Source organism: Narcine bancroftii, chromosome 13 (assembly GCF_036971445.1).
Source record: "Narcine bancroftii isolate sNarBan1 chromosome 13, sNarBan1.hap1, whole genome shotgun sequence".
NCBI classification, from domain to species: Eukaryota; Metazoa; Chordata; class Chondrichthyes; order Torpediniformes; family Narcinidae; genus Narcine; species Narcine bancroftii.
The window spans coordinates 62,839,886-62,857,992 of record NC_091481.1 but is presented as its reverse complement, the minus strand read 5'-3'; the positions used below and the strand labels follow the sequence as shown (position 1 = coordinate 62,857,992).

Genomic DNA, 18,107 nt, shown 5'->3' with positions numbered 1-18,107 from the left:
AGTGAGCACCTTGAAGGTGCTGGCGAGACAGTGTGTGGGAGAGGTTCAGGGTGGAAAATGTAGAGAGTCGGGTCTGAGTTGTTAAAAGCGCAGCACAATTAGACTGAACGATGATGGTAGGGGGCAGCTATCATGCAGTGGTGGCTGAATAGGGTAAAGCCTAGAGGCCCGGGTGGTTGTTAATCTGCCACTGCCATCAATGCAGGGCGATGGGGCTAGAGAAAGAAAAGCCTGCAGCCTGCGACCAAAGCTCACCTCAGGCAAACAAATGAATGGCAGTGAACAAGTGAGGTCATAAGTCGCTCACAAGTGGTAGCAGCTATGAACTGCTCCAACTGTCGCTGAATCATTAACAGGCAAGATCGTCCTCCCCCTGGTATTTAGTGTGGTTCTGTCCCTCTACAGCAGGATTTCTCGTCAGCGTTCACTCCACCAGAGACCCAGAGATGTCGGTGAGTAAGTGTCAGGGAGATGAGCATGCTGTCATTGTTGGGGCTGAGGATGACCAGTTACCGGTTGAGATGACTGAAAGGTATTGGTGTGTGAACTGTGTTAATGTCGGGTGGTTGTGGTACACTGTACAGGCAGGACAGGGAGCGGGCTTGGAGCAGTTCAGATTATATACACACACGCGCACCCTTGATACCACATCTTTAACACCTCCCTCAGTTATACTGTCTCCATTCTCCCCCCACACCTCCCTCTACCTCACTCCCTACGTCTCCCTCCCCCCTTGGTCTCCCTCCCTCACAGTTGCACTCTCTCTCCTCTCATTTCCCCTTCCTTTTCCACGAAATTCCCCCGCCCCCCCAAATCCTGGCATGTCCCCACTCACCCTCTCCCACAGTGAAGACTTCTCCCTACCGAACCATCCCCAACTCCCAAATTCCATCCATCACCAGAGATCCAGCTGCTGTGGTTATACCAATCCTTTACGAAGATGGAAATTGCTCCAGTAATTATTTAGACAAAGGTTCAATGTCCATACACAGGTTTCTGGCCAAAATATGTTATCAGGGAGGTGCAGATGACAGTCGGGATTCTGCATTGTACAGAACTATGATTCTGGTTTAAGTCTCGTTCAAGTCCAGGTTTATTGTCATGTGCACTGAGAAAGTTTGTTTTGCCTGAATTCCAGCTGACCAACTCACACATAGTACAGAAATAAGATGTCAGCACAGAGTGCAGAGTAACAGAGAGGGATCAGGGTGGGACGGTTGGCGGGGGCGGGGGGGGGGGGAAACGACGATGCAATTGGCGTAGCAGTTATTGCAATGCCATTGCAACTCCAGCGATTGGGAGCAGGGTTTGAATCCCACGCTGTCTGTAAGGAGTTTGTATGCCCTCCTCGTTTCTGCATGGGTTTCCCCTGGGGACTCCAGTTTCTTCCCACTGTTTGAAACGTACGGGGATGTGTCAAATGGGTGGCACGGAATGACCCGTTACTGTGCTGTCTGTCTAAATTTACAGTAACAGAGCAAGCACAATGTTATTTTCCTGAGAAGATGGATCTGGAGAGTGATAATGGCAGGCAGGAACTATCTTTGAATCAGGTGGAAAGTGATCACCAATCTTCTTCCTGGGAAGAGGAGAGGGGGAAGGCCACGTGGCCGGGGAGGGTGTGATAGTACAGATCTATCACCAATGTATATAGTGTATATAGTTACAGTACCTAGACTGTGCTTACAGCGATTGGCTGAGAGCTAAGCCACGCCTACTGTCTGGGCCTTAAAGGGTTGTGACCCTAGCCAGGTCGGATCATTCCGGACTGGTCGGCCACCTGTGAAGAGCTCCTGTCTTTTGCTAATAAAAGCCTTGGTTTGGATCAACAAGTCTTTGATTCTTTCGACGAGCTCTACAGAGGGGTGGGTTCCTCAATGTGTCAGCAGATGTTCCGAGGGAGTGCCGATGGAATCGATGGGGGGTGGGGGGGTGGGTGGTGAGGCCTTTATGTGGTTCTCTCCAAGCCAGGGGAGGAAGTTTTCAATGAACAACTCTTCCAGTGCCTGGTCTTGTCACTGAGTGGATGAAACTGAAGCTGCATTTTCAAAGCAACTTGGTTCTGCCTCTTCCACCAAGAGCAGTCAGCGCAACGCTATTACATCACCGGCGCCCAAGGTTCTAATCCACCCCCATCTGCACAGGATTTGTACGTTCGCCCATGTCTGCCAAGGTTTCATCCCACGTTCCAAAGATGAACAGGGTTAGAAGGTTAATTTGTCAACACAAAGAACACCTGTTTTGTTAATTATTGGTCAGCCCACTTATTAAATAAAAAGCAACGAGATCTCTTGTCTCTCGTCACTGAAAGACTTCCTTCCAATGGAGCAGAGCTCCACATTCTTGACACATTATTTGTTATTGAATATTTATTTTCTGTATTTCATTTTGTTTGCATTTCCCCATTTTTTGCATTTCTCACTTTTGTATATAGTAAACCCCCTGGTCGATGCCGGATAAATAAATTCACCGGTAGCTTGAGATTGCGTGTTGCCTGGTTGGGGAACTTTTAAACTTCCGTAATTTTTTGCCCATTTATTTGCTGCAATTTTTTTTTTTGCTTGAGGTTGATGGAATTCCGGATAACAGAGAGATTTTACTGTACATGTCCTTTCTTGAAAAGACTCGCCAGCCTATAATTCCCAGGATTTCCCAATTACATTTTTTTAAACAGAGGGACCACTTTTGCCATTCTCCAATCCTCTGGCACCTCCCCTATGGCCAAGGAGGGCTGCAGGATCGTTACCAGGGTTAGCGCCGGGGGGGGGGACATTGGCGGGCATTGACGCCACCCTCCACCCGCTCGCGGCCATCGGCCTCCCACCTGCAGCCTAGCGTCGCTAGCGTCTAGTGTCACTGGTATGTAGTGTCACCCATCTGCAATATAAGCAGCGCTTTTGTCACGCCGGACGGAGGGAGAGGGAAGGCGACGCATGGAAGACATTCATGGTAGGCAGCACCCCCACCCCCCCTGACCTCCCCTGCGGTTACCCTATTTCCCCCCACTAAGACTTGTTCTGGCACCGACCCTGATCGTAGCCAATGCCCCAGCTATCCCTTCCCGCTGCAGCCTGGGGTGGCATGGTTGGCATAGCGGTTAGCGCAACACTGTTACGGAGCCAGTGATCGGGACCGTAAGGAGCTTATAAGGCATTTGTACGTTCTCCCCGTGTCCCCATGGGTTTCCTCCGGGGGCTCCTGTTTTTTCCACTGTTCAAAATGTACTGGGGGTGGGGGATTGTTGGTTAATTGAGTGTAAATTGGGCTGAAATGGCCTATTACCGTGCTGTATGTCTGTTTAAAAAAATTTAACCCTGGTTATTAGCATCTGGCCCCAGAGACTTATCAATCTTGTTTTTAAGAAAACCAACTCTTCCTCTTCCCTAACCTCAATATCATCCAACACACAAGCCTGTTCTATTCCGACCTCACCCCAATCAAAGTCCTTTTCTCTATTGATACAAGTTGATTGTCACTTATAGAGATCCACTGATGTTTTCACTTGCTGCAGCATGCAAGTGCGGAAGATCCATGACTAACAAAAGTATAAATTAAATTACCATAACGTGCCAAGGATGCTGAAAAACAGCTGTTAGATATAAAAAGATAGATAAATAAATACAGTAAAACCCCTGTTATCTGGAATTCAAGCAACCGGCAAAAAATAAGGTGAAAAATATGGATGTTGGCGCACCTCACCATTAGTTCACCAATCCGCGCAACACACAATCTCAAGCAACCGGAAAATTCACTTATCCGGCACCATAGGTGCCAAATGCCAAGGGTCTTAACTGACTTCACAGCTGCAGTGAGAATGGAAAAAAGTGCAGACAAATTTTTTTTGGTGGTCCCTGAGGTTAGGATGGACTGGAGGAAATGATTTCCTCACCTTAGTCTTTAAAGGTAGGGGGTGGTAGTCGCATGTCCCTGAGAGTGGCGATCCCCTGGATTTTGCCAGAGGCCAGATCGTTGAGGTGTATTTAAGGAAAAGGTTGATAGCTATCTGAATAGTCAGGGTACCCAAGTTTATGGTGCGGAGGGAGGGGAGAGGAGCTGAGTAGGAGAATGGATCCGCTTGGATGGAATGGCAGACTCGACGGGCTAAACAGCCTCCTTCTGCTCCTATATCTTATGGTCTTGCCACCAAGTTGAACATGTGGACGTCCATCTTTACAGGCAATACACGGAAAATAATTTCCTGGCCTCAGGTTCAGGCAGCACCCAAACCACCACTCCGCAAGATCTTGCATCAACTACCACATGCTCTCCAACGTGGCTCCGATCCTGTCACCATCTTCCAATAAATGGGCTGCAAGTGTCACTTTGACCACAGTTACCTTGATAATATGCAGAACAAAGAAACCCGGCCCTTCGGCCCACAGTGTTGTGCCAACCTTAATGACAGCTGCCTAGAATTTCCCCACTGCATAACACACCACTTTTTTCTCAGCTCCACGTACATAGCCAAAAGATCCCACTGTACCCGCCTCCACCACCGTTGCCGGCAGTACATTCCATGCCCCTACCCCTCTCCGTAGCCGCCTTCAGGTGCTCAGACACAGATAATGCGCCGGCAGACGCGGCTGAGTGAGTGCAGCAGCCGGGACGTCCAGTTGGCCACGGAGAAGATGCCTTTCTGTCACCTGAACGTGCCGGGTGAAGGAAATCCACGTCCAAGTGAACGCTGGCTCCCGTGGACTGTGGCCGTAAGTCCCGCTGTTGCTTTCAGGTGCAACAGGGGATTCTCCAAGCCGGAGAATATACCTACAGGAGGAGGGTGAGGTAAGTGCTCCTCCTGGCCACCCAACTGCCGCATTGGAGTAGAATAGGGGGCTTTACATCGGGGTATTTTGGCCACCTGAAAGTGCCTTGTGTGAAACACTTATCTCTTACATACCCCACCCCCCCCCCCGTACTCCCCAGAACCTTAAAACTATGCCCCCTTGCGTAAACCATTTCAGCCCCTGGGGAAAAAGCCTCTGGCCGTCCACACGATCTATGCTTCATTCATTATATACCTGTGTTCCCACTGAGCCAGACCTTGCATAGAAATGCCACAAGGTAAAACACTCCTCTTAGAGAGTGCCTGCAGAACCAGATAGGTGTCATCTGTGACAAATCAACAGCATTTGAAGTTCAGCCGTTCATGTGATAAGAAAGGAATAGCAAAAAAAAAATTACAGACTAAGCATTTTGTATTGAGCAACAGTCACTGGCATTTACATTGCAATAAAAAAATAATTAAATGATAAAACTTTTATTGAGAGGGCCACAGTTATGGTATTAGAACATACCGTACATAAGGAATTACATACGTACATAATTCCCCCTAACATCACAATCAGTCCACAGCAGATGCAATATTGCTGGCTCTCTGCTCAGCTCTGGATCACCTGGAAAACAGCAACTCATACATATAGCTGCTCTTCATCGACTCCAGCTTGACCTTCAACACCATTATTCCCTCAGTGCTGGTCAACGAGCACCAAACCCTGGGCTTCTGTATCCTCCCCAACACCCACCACTCACCCACCCACCCAATGAATCCTTAACTTCCTCATCAGAAGACCATAATCAGTACCGATGGAAAAAACATCTCACTGATGATCAACGCAGGACATGTGCTTAGCCCACTGCTCTTCTTACTCTACACCCACAACTGTGCAGCCAGGCACAATTCCAATGCGATCTACAAATTTGCCAAGGACACCACAAAATCACAAACGGCAAGTCAGCGAAACCAAGGAGATGATTGTGGACTTCAGGAGAGGGAAATCAGGCGAATGTGAACCATCCTCATTGAGGGCTCAGTAGCAGTAGGGGGTTAGAAAGTTCAAATTCACGGGCGTCAACATCTCCGAGGATCTGTCTTGGGGCCACCGCGTCGATGGAATCACGAAAAAGGCTTGCCAGTGGCTAGACTTTGTGAGGTGTCTGAGGAGATTCGATATGTCACCAAAGACTCTTGAAAACTTCTACAGGTGGACCGTGGAGAGCATTCTGGCTGTTTCAGCTGTCTGTTCCTCTCTCTCTCCCTCTCCAACTGCCAGAAAGCACATGTGACTCTCTCACTTGCAAAACCCCTGACCTTCTCCAGCAAACACAGGGAGAACGTACAAACTCCTTAAGACAGCGTGGGATTCGAACCCCTGTTCCGATTGCTGGCACTAACCGCCATGCCAACCGGGCCTCCCCACGGAAGTATTATCATAAAGAGAAGAGGGGCTGATTAGGGCTTCTCTGTGTCGTAGTGGTAGAGCAGCTGCCTCCCAGCTCCATAGGTCCTGGTTCAACTCCGACCTCCACTGCTGTTTTTGAACCTTGAGCATGGGGCGACATGCTATATCGGCCCATGAACATGTGCCACCCAATTAACCTTTCAAACAGTGGGGGAAACCGGAGACCCCCACGCAGACACGGGGAGAGCATACAACTCCTTACAGACAGCACAGGGTTCGAACCACAGTCCGATTCCAGTCGCAGGGGCTGTAAAGGCGTTGACCCAACTGGTACACTAACTGTCCCGAGAGAAGCAATTCCTCTTCATTTTTGTTTTAAATCATTTACGCTGAAACCAAGCCTAGATTCAACCAGAAGGCCATCTCTCTCTCTCTCTCCCCCTCCTCCTCTCTTTTTCTCTTTCTAAGCGGAACTAACTTTTGCCTGCTATAAACAGACAAGTTTCACCTTTCAATCTCAATGCCAGTCACAAGTAAATTACTCGATACAAATTGTAATGTTTCAATAAATAACCGTTTGTATTTTTACCCTTCGTTAAGGCCAAAGAGATTTATAGGAGCATTGGCAGACTAAAAATGACAGAATGTAATAAAACTCAGCCCAGACATTGGGCCAAAGGGCCTGTTACTATGCTCTACTTTTCAATGTTTCCCTGAAAATGTTTAATGCAGCGTCAGAGGTTTTGCAGTAATTGGTTGTTTCATTTGTGAGATGAACTTTAATTGTAGATTTGTTATTACTTGGATTTAAATTCACCAGCACTTAATCAATTCCGATTTCAGATTTATTGACAGAGTACATACATGACATCATATACAACCCTGAGATTCTTTTCCCTGTGGGTGAGGTGGAACTACCACTTATTGGTCGTGCAAAATAAAACTGTAAACAGCATTCACGTGAAGAAATTAAGAACTGTTAACAGATAATGAATGTAAACAAACTGACTGTGCAACACAGAGAGAATTTAAAAAATCAAGAGTCCTTAAATGAGTCCCTGATTGAGTTTGTCATTGAGGAGTCTGATGGTGGAGGGGGAGCAGCTGTTCCTGAACCTGGTGGGTGCGAATCTTGTGGCCCCAATACCTCTTTCCTGATGGCAGCAGTGAGAACAGAGCGAGAACCTTGATGATCGCCGCTGCTCTCCGACGGCAGCGTTCTCCATAGATCTCCTCGATGGTGGGGAAGGTTTTGCATGTGATGTCTTGGGATGTGTCCACTACCTTTTGGAAGGATTTACGCTCATGGTCCCCAAACCGGACCATGATGCAGCTGGTCAGCATGTGTGTGTGTGTGTGTGTGTGTGTGTGTGTGTGTGTGTGTGTGTGTGTGTGTGTGTGTGTGTGTGTGTGTGTGTGTAAAGGACACTGATTGACCTACTGAGTTTGGTGTTTTAGATTATACAAATGATGATTTCTTTCCAACATCAATATAGATTGAAGTCCTGAACTTTGAAATGAAATCCGGAGACACCTTGAAGTTGAAAGGGAAGATCTCAGATGACGCTGACAGGTGAAATTAATCTCTCTTTCTTGGTTGCAATGTGAGCATTCCCACAAAGATAGCAAGGAGGCCACATGCTAGATACAATCCAAATGTACAGAATACTAGGAGCTCATGGGTTAATTGGGGAGAGGAATGGACAATCTCCTACAGTCAGCCCCAGATTCGTACTCGGGTTGATGACATTGTACTCGCATTGCGCTAATTTCTATGCTGACCGTGAATATTTTTGATTGACGTAGATATAATAGACCAAATGTCCCCTCCCTGTGCCATAACACACTATGATTCTCTAATGCATAGGAGCTGAGTCCTCTTAGCCCAGTAAAAAAGTAAAAACACAGAAATGTTGGGGGGGGTGGGGGGTGGGGTGGGGGGGAAAACGGGACTCAGCTGATCTCGCAGTGTCCATAGGAGATAGATAATATAACTGACGTTTTAGGCCCGAGCCCTCCTTTGAAGTATGAGTGAAAAGCAGACAGGTGCCTGTATTAAAAGGCTGGGTAAAAATATAAATTTTTATATTAAATTTGGACACACAGCGCAGTAACCAGGCCATTTCGGCCCACAATTTTGTGCTGCCTAATTTACACCTCATTAACCTACACCCCCGGTGCGTTTTAAACAGTGGGAGAAACTGAAGTCCCCGGAGGAAACCCATGCAGACACGTAAACTTCTTACAGGCAGCTCGAGAGTCGAACCCCGGTCCCAACCGCTGGTGCTGTAAAGGCCAACTGGGCAGCCCAAAAGGGAAGAATGGGAGGTGACAGGCTCTCAGCACACGGGGATGTTACTCTCATTTTCAATTTAGCACCATCACCACCACTCTAGGACCTTGTCACTTCTCCTCTCCCCCCCACCACTATTGTTTGAAAGACTTCCCCATCCCCCACTCCTCCCTCCAGCCCCAGCCTCTGTGGTCCTTCCCCAGAGCGCCCTTGCTCTTGCAGCATTCCCTCCCCGACGTCTCCGTGAGCTGAAAGACCACCAGATTTCAGTGCGTCTTTCACCGAGTTGATGGTCTTGCAGCAGTTCTGGAGGTCTGAGCGTGTGTCGTCGTTCCCCCCCCCCCCCCCCGGGAAACATCTTGTAAACCAGAGAGCTCTCTGGCACGTTGCCACTGGGGATGGTCCTTTTCTTCACACTCTTAGTGAATCTACATTCACAAAGAGGTGGGCGACGGTCTCCACTCCACCGCAGTCGTCCATGGGACAAACGCATGTGATGGGTGATGTTCGGATCGTTCAGGAATGATCTGAACGGGAGGGATCTCGCACCACCAGTCAGGCCAAGTTTTGATTGCTTGTTCATGAGCACTAGTTGGATTCCCAGGCACCACGTTTACAAAGTTGGGTGGCAACTTGGAACTCCCAGCAAGCCCTGAGCCAATAGATACCCAGTCCCCTTATGTCACATTGAGAAAGTACACCAACAATTCCTTTCTCAGAAGCCCCAGCACCATGGAAAGATCCTTGTCTTGGGCACATCACTGCGTAGGATGGGAACTGCTCTGCCCAAGACCGTAGGAAACTGTGGAATGTTGTGAATGCCGCTCAGGCCAAATCCAACCTCTGTCCACAGCTTCCACTGTCTCAGGAAAGCGGCCAACATATTAAAGGGCCCATCTTGTCAGTCAAACTTTCTCCTCCCCCTCCCCCCCAAAATCAGGTAGAACATAAGAGCACAACAAGGTGGACGAACTAGTCAAATACACGTTAATCTCTGCCTTAAATACGCTCAGCGCCATCACTTCCACAGCCGGCTGTGGCAACAAGTTCGACAGGCTCACGACCCTCTGCCTAAAGGAAATTTTGCCCATCTCCATTTTAAATTGACGTCTTTTCATCCTGAAGTTGTGCCCTCTTGTTCTAGAATCCCCAACCATGGGAAACATCTTTGCCACATCTACTCTGTCCAGGCCTTTCAGTGTTCAAACTGCCTCTATGAGGTTCCCCCTCCACCCTTCTGTACTCTGAGTACAGTCCAAGACCCAACAATTATTCCTCATAGGGTAAGCCTTTCATTCCTGGTATAATTCAAGTAAATCTTCTCTGACACCTCTCCAACGTCAGCAAGTCTTTTCTCAAATAAGGCAATGCATGAGCTTCAAATTTCAAGGACAGGTTCTTTCCTGCTCCAATCAGATTGTGAGCTGGTCTGATTGACATGATTTATGTCTAAGGATGATTAACGTAGAACACTGCAGCACACTACAGGCCTTTCAGCCTTTGATGCTGTGCTGACCAAAAATAAGCCAAACCCTTTCTACCTTCTAAGAGTCTCTTAAATGGCCCCAATGTTTCAACCTCCAGCACCACCCTGGCAAGGCATTCCAGGCCCCTACAACTCTCTGTGGTGGGAAAAAAACTTACCTCTGATGACTACCTGAAACTTTCCTCCTTTCACTTTATACACTTGACCTCTAGGGTTTGCTACTTCCGGATTGGGAAAAAAGTGCTGGCCGTCCACCTTATTGAGGCCTTTCTTTACTTCCACAGTTTTAACTCTGCTTTCCTCAATAACCCTGCACTTTGTTTACACTCTTTGTCTTAAAAAGTGTAGACCCTACACTCTTTGATTATTGTATAACCACACCCTGCTCTTGTTGCATTCCCTGTTGTACTTAAGTATGAGTTGACTTGCCTGGGTATCATGAGTATGGGTTGACTTGCCTGGGTATCACGCTAAACAAATATTTTAACTGTAAACGTGATAATCAACAATTCAATTTTACTTTAACAAATTTTTTAGACATACAGCACGGTAACAGGCCCTTTTGACCCACAAGTCCGTGCTGCCCAATTGACCTACAACCCTGGTACAGAGTGGGAGGAAATGAGAGAACCCAGTGGAAACCCACACAGAGATGGGGATAATGTACCAACTCCTTACAGACAGCACCAGATTTGAATCCCAGATGCTGACGCTGCCTTAACCGCGTCTCCCTGACTTGATTACATTCTGATGACGTGTACCACCTCGAAAATTTGGGTGCATGGGGAGGCTGGGAACTGAATGCTTCTGCCAATCAAAACTGGATGTCTTTACCCTCCTCTGAGCCTAACTCAAAGGTCGCCGAGAGTTCATCCAAGCACGATGAAGGATTTTGCTTCCAACGCCCTTCCAGTCAGTCACTCCGATCTATGGGGATTTTCACACAGACATTGTGTGCTCTTCACATGAATCCTTGCAGAGTCCAACATTTTAGCTAATGGAGCTTAAACTAAAAACACAAAGCTGGACGAGCTCAGCAGGTCAAACCGTGCACCTTATGTAGCAAAGATAAGATGCATCACCAACATTTTGGGCTTGAGCCCTTCATCAAAGTATGAACAAAATGTAGGCAGGTCCCCATACAAAATGGTGGAGGGAGGGGCAGGGAGACAAGCATGGTCCCACAGGCAGAACGTAATGTAGTCTGTTTGATAGATAAAGAACACTCTTTTCTCTATAAAGGACACTGTTTGAAATACTGAATGTTGTGTTTTTCCTTCATCAGTGTCCTTTGTGTTTTATTACTGCAATGGAGCTTGACCTGTTCATTTTCAGGACTTTTGTTTGTGGACATGGATCTCAAACACCCTCATGCCTGCCAAAGATGTGCGTTGGTTCTCCACTAAGGTTCAGTCCCAAAGATGTTGATCCTGTGGAAGGATTTGCACAAAGGAACGCAGGGTAACACTGGACAACAAGGTTTTTTTTTATAAAAAGATTTTGCTTCCTGAAAAAAAAATTGACAATTATGATAAACAACTTCAAATTGAACACAAAGATAATTTCATATTTGCTTTTTCATGTGGAAAGTTGGAGAAACATTAACTTTTATTGAATTGAGCATGTTTAATCACATCATGAGACTGACACATTACGTTCGTTCAACAGACCTAAAAATATTTTGCCGCTGATTTTCGTTTGTACTCAGCTTCTGATGCCTCTCATCTCAGTCTGCAACAATAGTCAGCCAGCATTGGTGGATTCCGGTTGCCCTGATACCATTGTTCCGTGGTTGCAATGTCCTGGTGAAACCTTTCACCGTGACGGCACCAAGATCAGCGGAGAGGAAGTCCAAGTGCAAATGCTGAAAATGAATTTTCAACGACATGATGCACTTTATGGTTTTATATGTTTGAAGAAGACTTAAAATCATTAAAATAGGTTGGATCTAAACAACAGTAGGCAAATTTAAAGGTGATATTTGTGACCAGCCCAAAATCCATAAAATACACCCAAAAGTGTTCAGGAAGCAAAATCTTCATAGTCCAGTATAATTAAAAGGGCAGAATTATAATAAATATTTCACAGGAAAAATAGAGTTAAACTTTCAGGGTGAATTTGTCGATTGTCACTGACTTTCGATTCACCTACTCTAGGTCCAAGTTTGAATTGCTAGTGAGTGTCCACACAGGTAAACTCTAATTCTAAATTTGACTTCTCTCTCTCCTACAGATTCGCGGTGAACCTGGGGAGCAGCCCGGATAACATTACCCTCCACTTCAACCCCCGTTTCCATGACGGCGACGACGGGGCTGTGGTCATCTGCAACTCGAAGTGCGATGACTGTTGGGACAGTGAGCAGAGACACTTCAACTTCCCCTTCTGCAAGGGAGAGAAGTTCAAGGTGAGTGGCGGGTGAGGTAACGTTACGGATCTTAAGAACATAGGAAATAGGAGCGCGAGTCGGCCACCCGGCCCGTCGAGCCTTCTCCGCCCTTCAATGAGATCACAGCTGATCTGATAATGGGCTCATTTCCACCAACCTTCCTCTTCCCCATATCCCTTCATTTCCCAACATTATAAAACTCCATCCAATCTTGTCTTAAATATATTTACTGAGGTCGCCTTCACTGCTTCAATGGGCAGTGAATTCCACAGATTCACCACCCTCTGGGAAAAGCAGTTCCTCCTCATCTCTGCAATAAATCTACTACCTTGACTCTTGAGGCTACATCCCCTAGTTCTAGTCTCCCCCACCAATGGGAATAACTTACCTATTTCTATCTTCTCTAATGGCTTTCATTATTTAATACATTTCTGTAAGATCCCCTCCTAAATTCTAGCGAGCACAGTCCCAGACGACTCAATCTCCCTTTATAGGCCGACTCCCCTCATTCCTGGAATCAACCTTGCAAACATCTGCACCACCTCCAAAGCCAGTCCATCCTTCCTCAAGTATGGAGACCAGAACTGCATGCAGTTCTCCAGATGCGGCCTCACCAGGACCTTGTACAGTTGCAGCATCACCTCCCTGCTCCTCAATTTAATCCCTTCAACAATGAAGGCCAACATTCCATTTGCCTTTTTGATAGCCGGCTGTACCTGCAAAAACCAACTTTTTGCAATTCACATTCCAGGAACAGGCCCTTCAGCCCACACATCTGTGCTGAACATAATGACCAAATTAATCTAAAACTTTGCTGCTCTCACCCGATACACATTCGCATATTCATGGGTCTATAGAAATCGCTTCTACCACCACCCATGGTAGCCGATTCCAGGCACTCACCATTCTGTGTGTAAAACAAAAATACTAGCCTCACACATCCTAAAATATGAACAGCTTTCTTAAGTATGGAGTGTGGCCACTGGAATTGCAGTGGACATGATGAAATAACCACACAGGGAGGTGATGCTGCAACTGTACAAGGTCCTGGTGAGGCCACATCTGGAGAACTGCGTGCAGTTCTGGTCTCCTGACTTGAGGAAGGAGATGGTGCGGAGGAGGTTTGCCAGGTTGATTCCAGGAATGAGGGGAGTTGGCCTATAAAGGGAGATTGAGTCGTCTGGGACTGTACTTGCTGGAATTTAGAAGAATGGGAGGGGATCTTACAGAAATGTATTAAATAATGAAAGCCATTAGAGTGAATCAAATGGATTTCCTCTTCATCAAAAATTTTTAAATCCCGAATCACGCACTCAACGCGTGCTGATGTCACATGGCCAGTTCGAAGCCTTCTGGGAGTTGTGGAGCCGCCAAAGCACTGCTGCACGAGACCAATCGGGCACACATTACTGCAGATGAGGTCTTGCCAATGCTCGACATTGGCCGTTTGCAACCTTTTTCTGGCTGTGGCTCCCTTCAAACTCTGCTCAAAGTTTACGGGCTCCCTTCCCTGTGAAGCAGTCATGTTTAGATGGCTTCTTCTGTACTTCTCTCCTTCTGACTACATAAAACATAATTTAAAAAATATGATTTCAGTCCGTGCCTCCCTTGAACATGCTGAGGCCCCCCATTGAGAATGGCTGGTCTATACAACTTCAGCATAACCTTCCTACTTTGGTGTTCAATTAATAATAATTGGTAACATTCTGTTAGCTTCCCTTATTACGTGCTGAAATCCTGCATGCTAGACTTTTCTGCGAGAACCCCCAGCACACCAGAGTTCTGAAATTTCTCATCACCGAGATAGTATTTTTGAAAAACTTTCCTTCCATAAAGAACAATTTCACATTTTCCACATTTCACACCAGACCCCGGCTTCTTGCAATCGAGCCATTTCACACGTTGGCGGATTCAGGGTTAATTCCGTGTCAAGTCCCCCAGTAGCTATTATGAATTTGAAATTGTGTTCCTGGATCAATGGTCCTCCACGACTCTGGTTACCAACCAATTAACCACACCGCATTTAGGGTGTGGCATGGTTAGTGCAACGCTTCTACAGAACCAATGACCCAGGGCGGGGGGGTGGGAGGGTTCAAATCCAGCACTGTCTGCAAAGAGTTCTCGGGTTCTCCCCGCATCTCCGTGGGTTTCCTCCGGGTTCTCCCGGAATTGGGTGGCACAGGCTCATGGACTGAAAGGGCCTGTTACCGTGCGATGTGTCTACATTTTTAAAAAGTACACCAGCTTGACAAGTAACTCATCCATCTGTAACATCGACAGTCTGCGGTCACTACCTCATCAACTCCTAGTATTCTTCTCTAATGCAAATTCCCACCATTTTCAGTTTTGATTGATTCTCGATTCTCTAAACCTCACTGGTTGTCTTCCACACCACTCTCTTCCCCCCTCCCCCCCCCCCCCCCCCCACCCACACCAGACTAATCTGCATGACTAACAAATTTTTCTGTCCCACTCCAAGATGGCATGGAAAGAAACCATCATTCAAATCAATTTGGACGCCACCCTGTCATTCCCTGCACTCTCTCCGCCTCCTACCCCCCCCCCCCTCTCTCTCTATCACTGAAAACTGCACATTTTCTCACTTTCCCCCTCTGACATTTGACCCTCTCTCCTCAGATTATGCACACAAGGTGAGAAATAGGAGCAGGAGGAGGCCATCCAAGCTGCTATTCTATTCTTTTCTAATGATTGACTCTCTTCACTTGTTTTAACTTTTACAAGAAAGCGGTGAGGCCGCATTTGGGAGTTTTGTGCACACCTTTGGCCACCCGCCTGTAGGAAAGATAACATTAAGATGGAAAGAGTGCAGGAAGGAATGTTACCAGGGAACTGGTCGGCTTGAGTTAGAAGGAGAGGCTGGATCAGACCTGATTTTTCTCCTAGGAGCGTAGGAGGCTGAAGGGAAAACTTATAGAGATTTATAAAATCATGAAGGGGATGTCAGCCTTTTTTCCCCAGGGTTGGGGTGTATAAAACCCAGAGGGATTTGAAGAGAAATAAAGATTTCAAAAGAGTAAAATGCGACAGTCTGCAGACACCGTGATTGAAGTAAAAACACAATCCTAGAGAATCTCAGCAGGACAGACACTTACATAGGAAACTCTCCATTCCCAGAGCCTTCTTCCCTCCCCTTGTTTGCTGTTGTGCCCTCCCTCCCTTATCAACCTATTATCTCCTGCCTGTGAGACCATGCCCCTCCCTCCCCAACCATTTTGTATGGGCGCCTGCCTACATTTTGCTCACACCTCAAGCCCGAAACGATGGTTATGTATCTTTATCTTTGCTGTAGAAAGTACACGGTTTCTTCAGAATTGTGCTTTTACTAAAGATTTAAAAGAGATAGGTCCACATCCTGAGGGCAAAATTATTACAATGAAGAGCTCTGTCTTCACACAGAGGATGGTGGGTACATGGAACCCCTGACAGTTATATATCAACCGATTGTAACAGTTCAACCCAACAAAACACCGTTCTCCAGTCCACAGGGCAAAAACAGTGTCAACCCACAAAAGGCATCAACCGCATACAGGCAAACGATACACGTAAACAGATCCTATATACTCGTGAAACAGCCAAATTTTGTGGACTGATTTTTTTTTTTAGGGGGTCGTCATAGTACTTTAGACCGCAGTAAGTATCTGCATCGCTCGAGGTGTTGGGAGTTGAGTGGGCAGGTCTGGGTGTTAAGCCAGGGGCGTCGGGAGCTCGGATGGGTGGGCAGGTCGGACTGGATGACATGTCCACATTCGGGGTGTCGGGAGCTCGGATGGGTGGGCGGCTGGAGCCTGGATAAGAGTGTAGTTGGATGAATGGGCGAACAAGGCCAAAAATAGGGAAGGAAACTTTTACATGGCGTAGACTATTACACAAGTATATATGGTACATATATCCATATATTAAAAATATCATTAATAAATAGTAGTGTCACGGTTATGTAAATCCAATGTTAAAAAGATGTTTAAACAGGTACATGAATAGGAATAGAGGAATATGGCTGAATCCAGGTAAATTGCACCTGCTTGGTTGGCACAGACTAAATGGGCCGAAGGGCCTGTAGCACTCTCTGACTCGAATCCTAAAGTTCAGTTTCAGGTTGCAGGCCACTAACTGTCACTCCATCATTTAAACAGATCCACATCACCTTCACGGGAGATGCCTTTACGATCAAGCTTCCTGACGATTCCAGGATCGAGTTCCCCAATCGCCTAAGCCTGGATACAATCAACTTTGTGTCCATATCCGGAGATGTGAAGTTTGTCTCCCTCAGACGCAGCTGAGCCTTTGCAGGTGACAAGCCATCACATTCAACTGGGCCGCTTGCCGCAGAAGTAGTTTAATTACCAATGGGGATCAGACTTCAAATTGAGTCTAGTGTCCAGAAGAAACCACTAATGATTATGTGCAATGTTAATTCAATAACTTGTGATTTGGTTCTGATTTTTTTGGAAACAACCTTCAGTTGTTATTTTTCCTAAATACGGCGAGTGGAAAACATCACAAAAATCGCAGAAGCAAGCACTCTTCCGAGCTTGCCATGGAGTGTTGTTAAGTTTCATTTACCCTCGGGTGAACGGCTGGAGAAATTCAGCAGGTCTCTCTACGGTCGTAAAAGGAGGAGATATATAACCAACAATTCGAATTCAGCAGGTCTCTCTACGGTCGTAAAAGGAGGAGATATATAACCAACAATTCGGACCTGAGCCCTTCAAGAACCATGAAGAAGGGCTCAGGCCAGAAACGCCAGTTGTACGTCTCTCCTTCCCACAGATGCTGCGAGACCTGCTGAATTCCTCCCATATTTCTGTGTCTTACTACAACCACAGACTTACCCCCCGCCCTTGTTTAGCCTCTCACCTGGAAGGACACTCAACGTCCAGAATGTACGTCCATTCCACCGAGACTTGGCTCTGTTCCCTCAGACTGAGGGGTGTAACCAAAAGCATCAGAGGTTGCCTCGCTCTTCAAAGGCCATCCAGCAGTTTCCTATCGATAATAATGATCAATAAATCCTGAAAATCATTTGCAATTTTCTTTGTAAATCGATTGCTGTGGGGAAGGCAGGGAGGTTTCTCGATCACATTTCTGAAGACAAGAAGGGCTCTGAAGGGTCTCAGTCGCTGAATGATTCCAAATCATATCAGAGATTCAGATCGGAGTTCAGGTTGCCAATAGATAAGTCATGTTTATTTGTCATTCATCCCATAAACCTTGCAGTGTACAGTGAAAATGAGATAGCATTTCTCCAGACTGTGGAGCTGGTTATTTACATGGATAAATTACCTCAGAAACAATTTTTATAATAACACATCATAAATATATCACTTATTAGGTATCATGTTGCATTTGCTAGTCCTGTATCCCCAGAGTTCAGAAGCCTCATGGTTTGGGGAAAAAAACTGTCTCATAATCTGGTCATGAGGGCCCGAACACTACGGTACCTCTTCCTGGATGGCAGGTGGGAGAACATATTGGGGGAGGGGTGTGTAGAGTCCTTCATGATGTTTATGGCTTTCCGCAAACACCAGGCTCTTGTAAATGTCCATCATGGCAGGGAAAGAGACCCCAATACTCCCTTCACCTGTCTTTACCATCTGCTGCAGGGACTTGCGTTCTGGGATGGTGCAGTACCTGAACCAGGTGGTGATGCAGTTACATAGGAAGCCTCTCAAGGCATCCCTTGTAGAATGTAGTGAGAGTAGAAGCTGGACTTTTCTCAACCTGTAGAGGTGTTGTTGGGCCTTC

At 46.6% G+C, this 18,107-nt stretch overlaps 1 protein-coding gene across 3 annotated transcripts; it reads left to right on the top strand.

Annotated features, from left to right (window-relative positions):
- The first annotated feature begins 344 nt into the window (after positions 1 to 344).
- LOC138748730 (galectin-2-like) lies at positions 345 to 17,384 on the top strand. 3 transcript variants are annotated; one of them, XR_011348226.1, is made up of 5 exons: positions 345 to 452; positions 7,676 to 7,752; positions 12,191 to 12,362; positions 16,496 to 16,956; positions 17,013 to 17,384. XR_011348226.1 is itself a non-coding variant. In XM_069909394.1 (4 exons), the coding sequence occupies exons 1-4, from the start codon at positions 447 to 449 to the stop codon at positions 16,640 to 16,642; spliced, it is 402 nt and encodes a 133-aa protein (XP_069765495.1). In that variant the 5' UTR covers positions 345 to 446; the 3' UTR covers positions 16,643 to 17,000. The 3 variants fall into 3 exon arrangements, 2 of the variants coding, with proteins under 2 accessions (XP_069765495.1, XP_069765496.1); XM_069909394.1 differs by lacking the exon at positions 17,013 to 17,384 and having other exon boundaries at positions 16,496 to 17,000; XM_069909395.1 differs by lacking the exon at positions 17,013 to 17,384 and having other exon boundaries at positions 361 to 456; positions 16,496 to 17,000.
- The last annotated feature ends 723 nt before the right edge of the window (positions 17,385 to 18,107 follow it).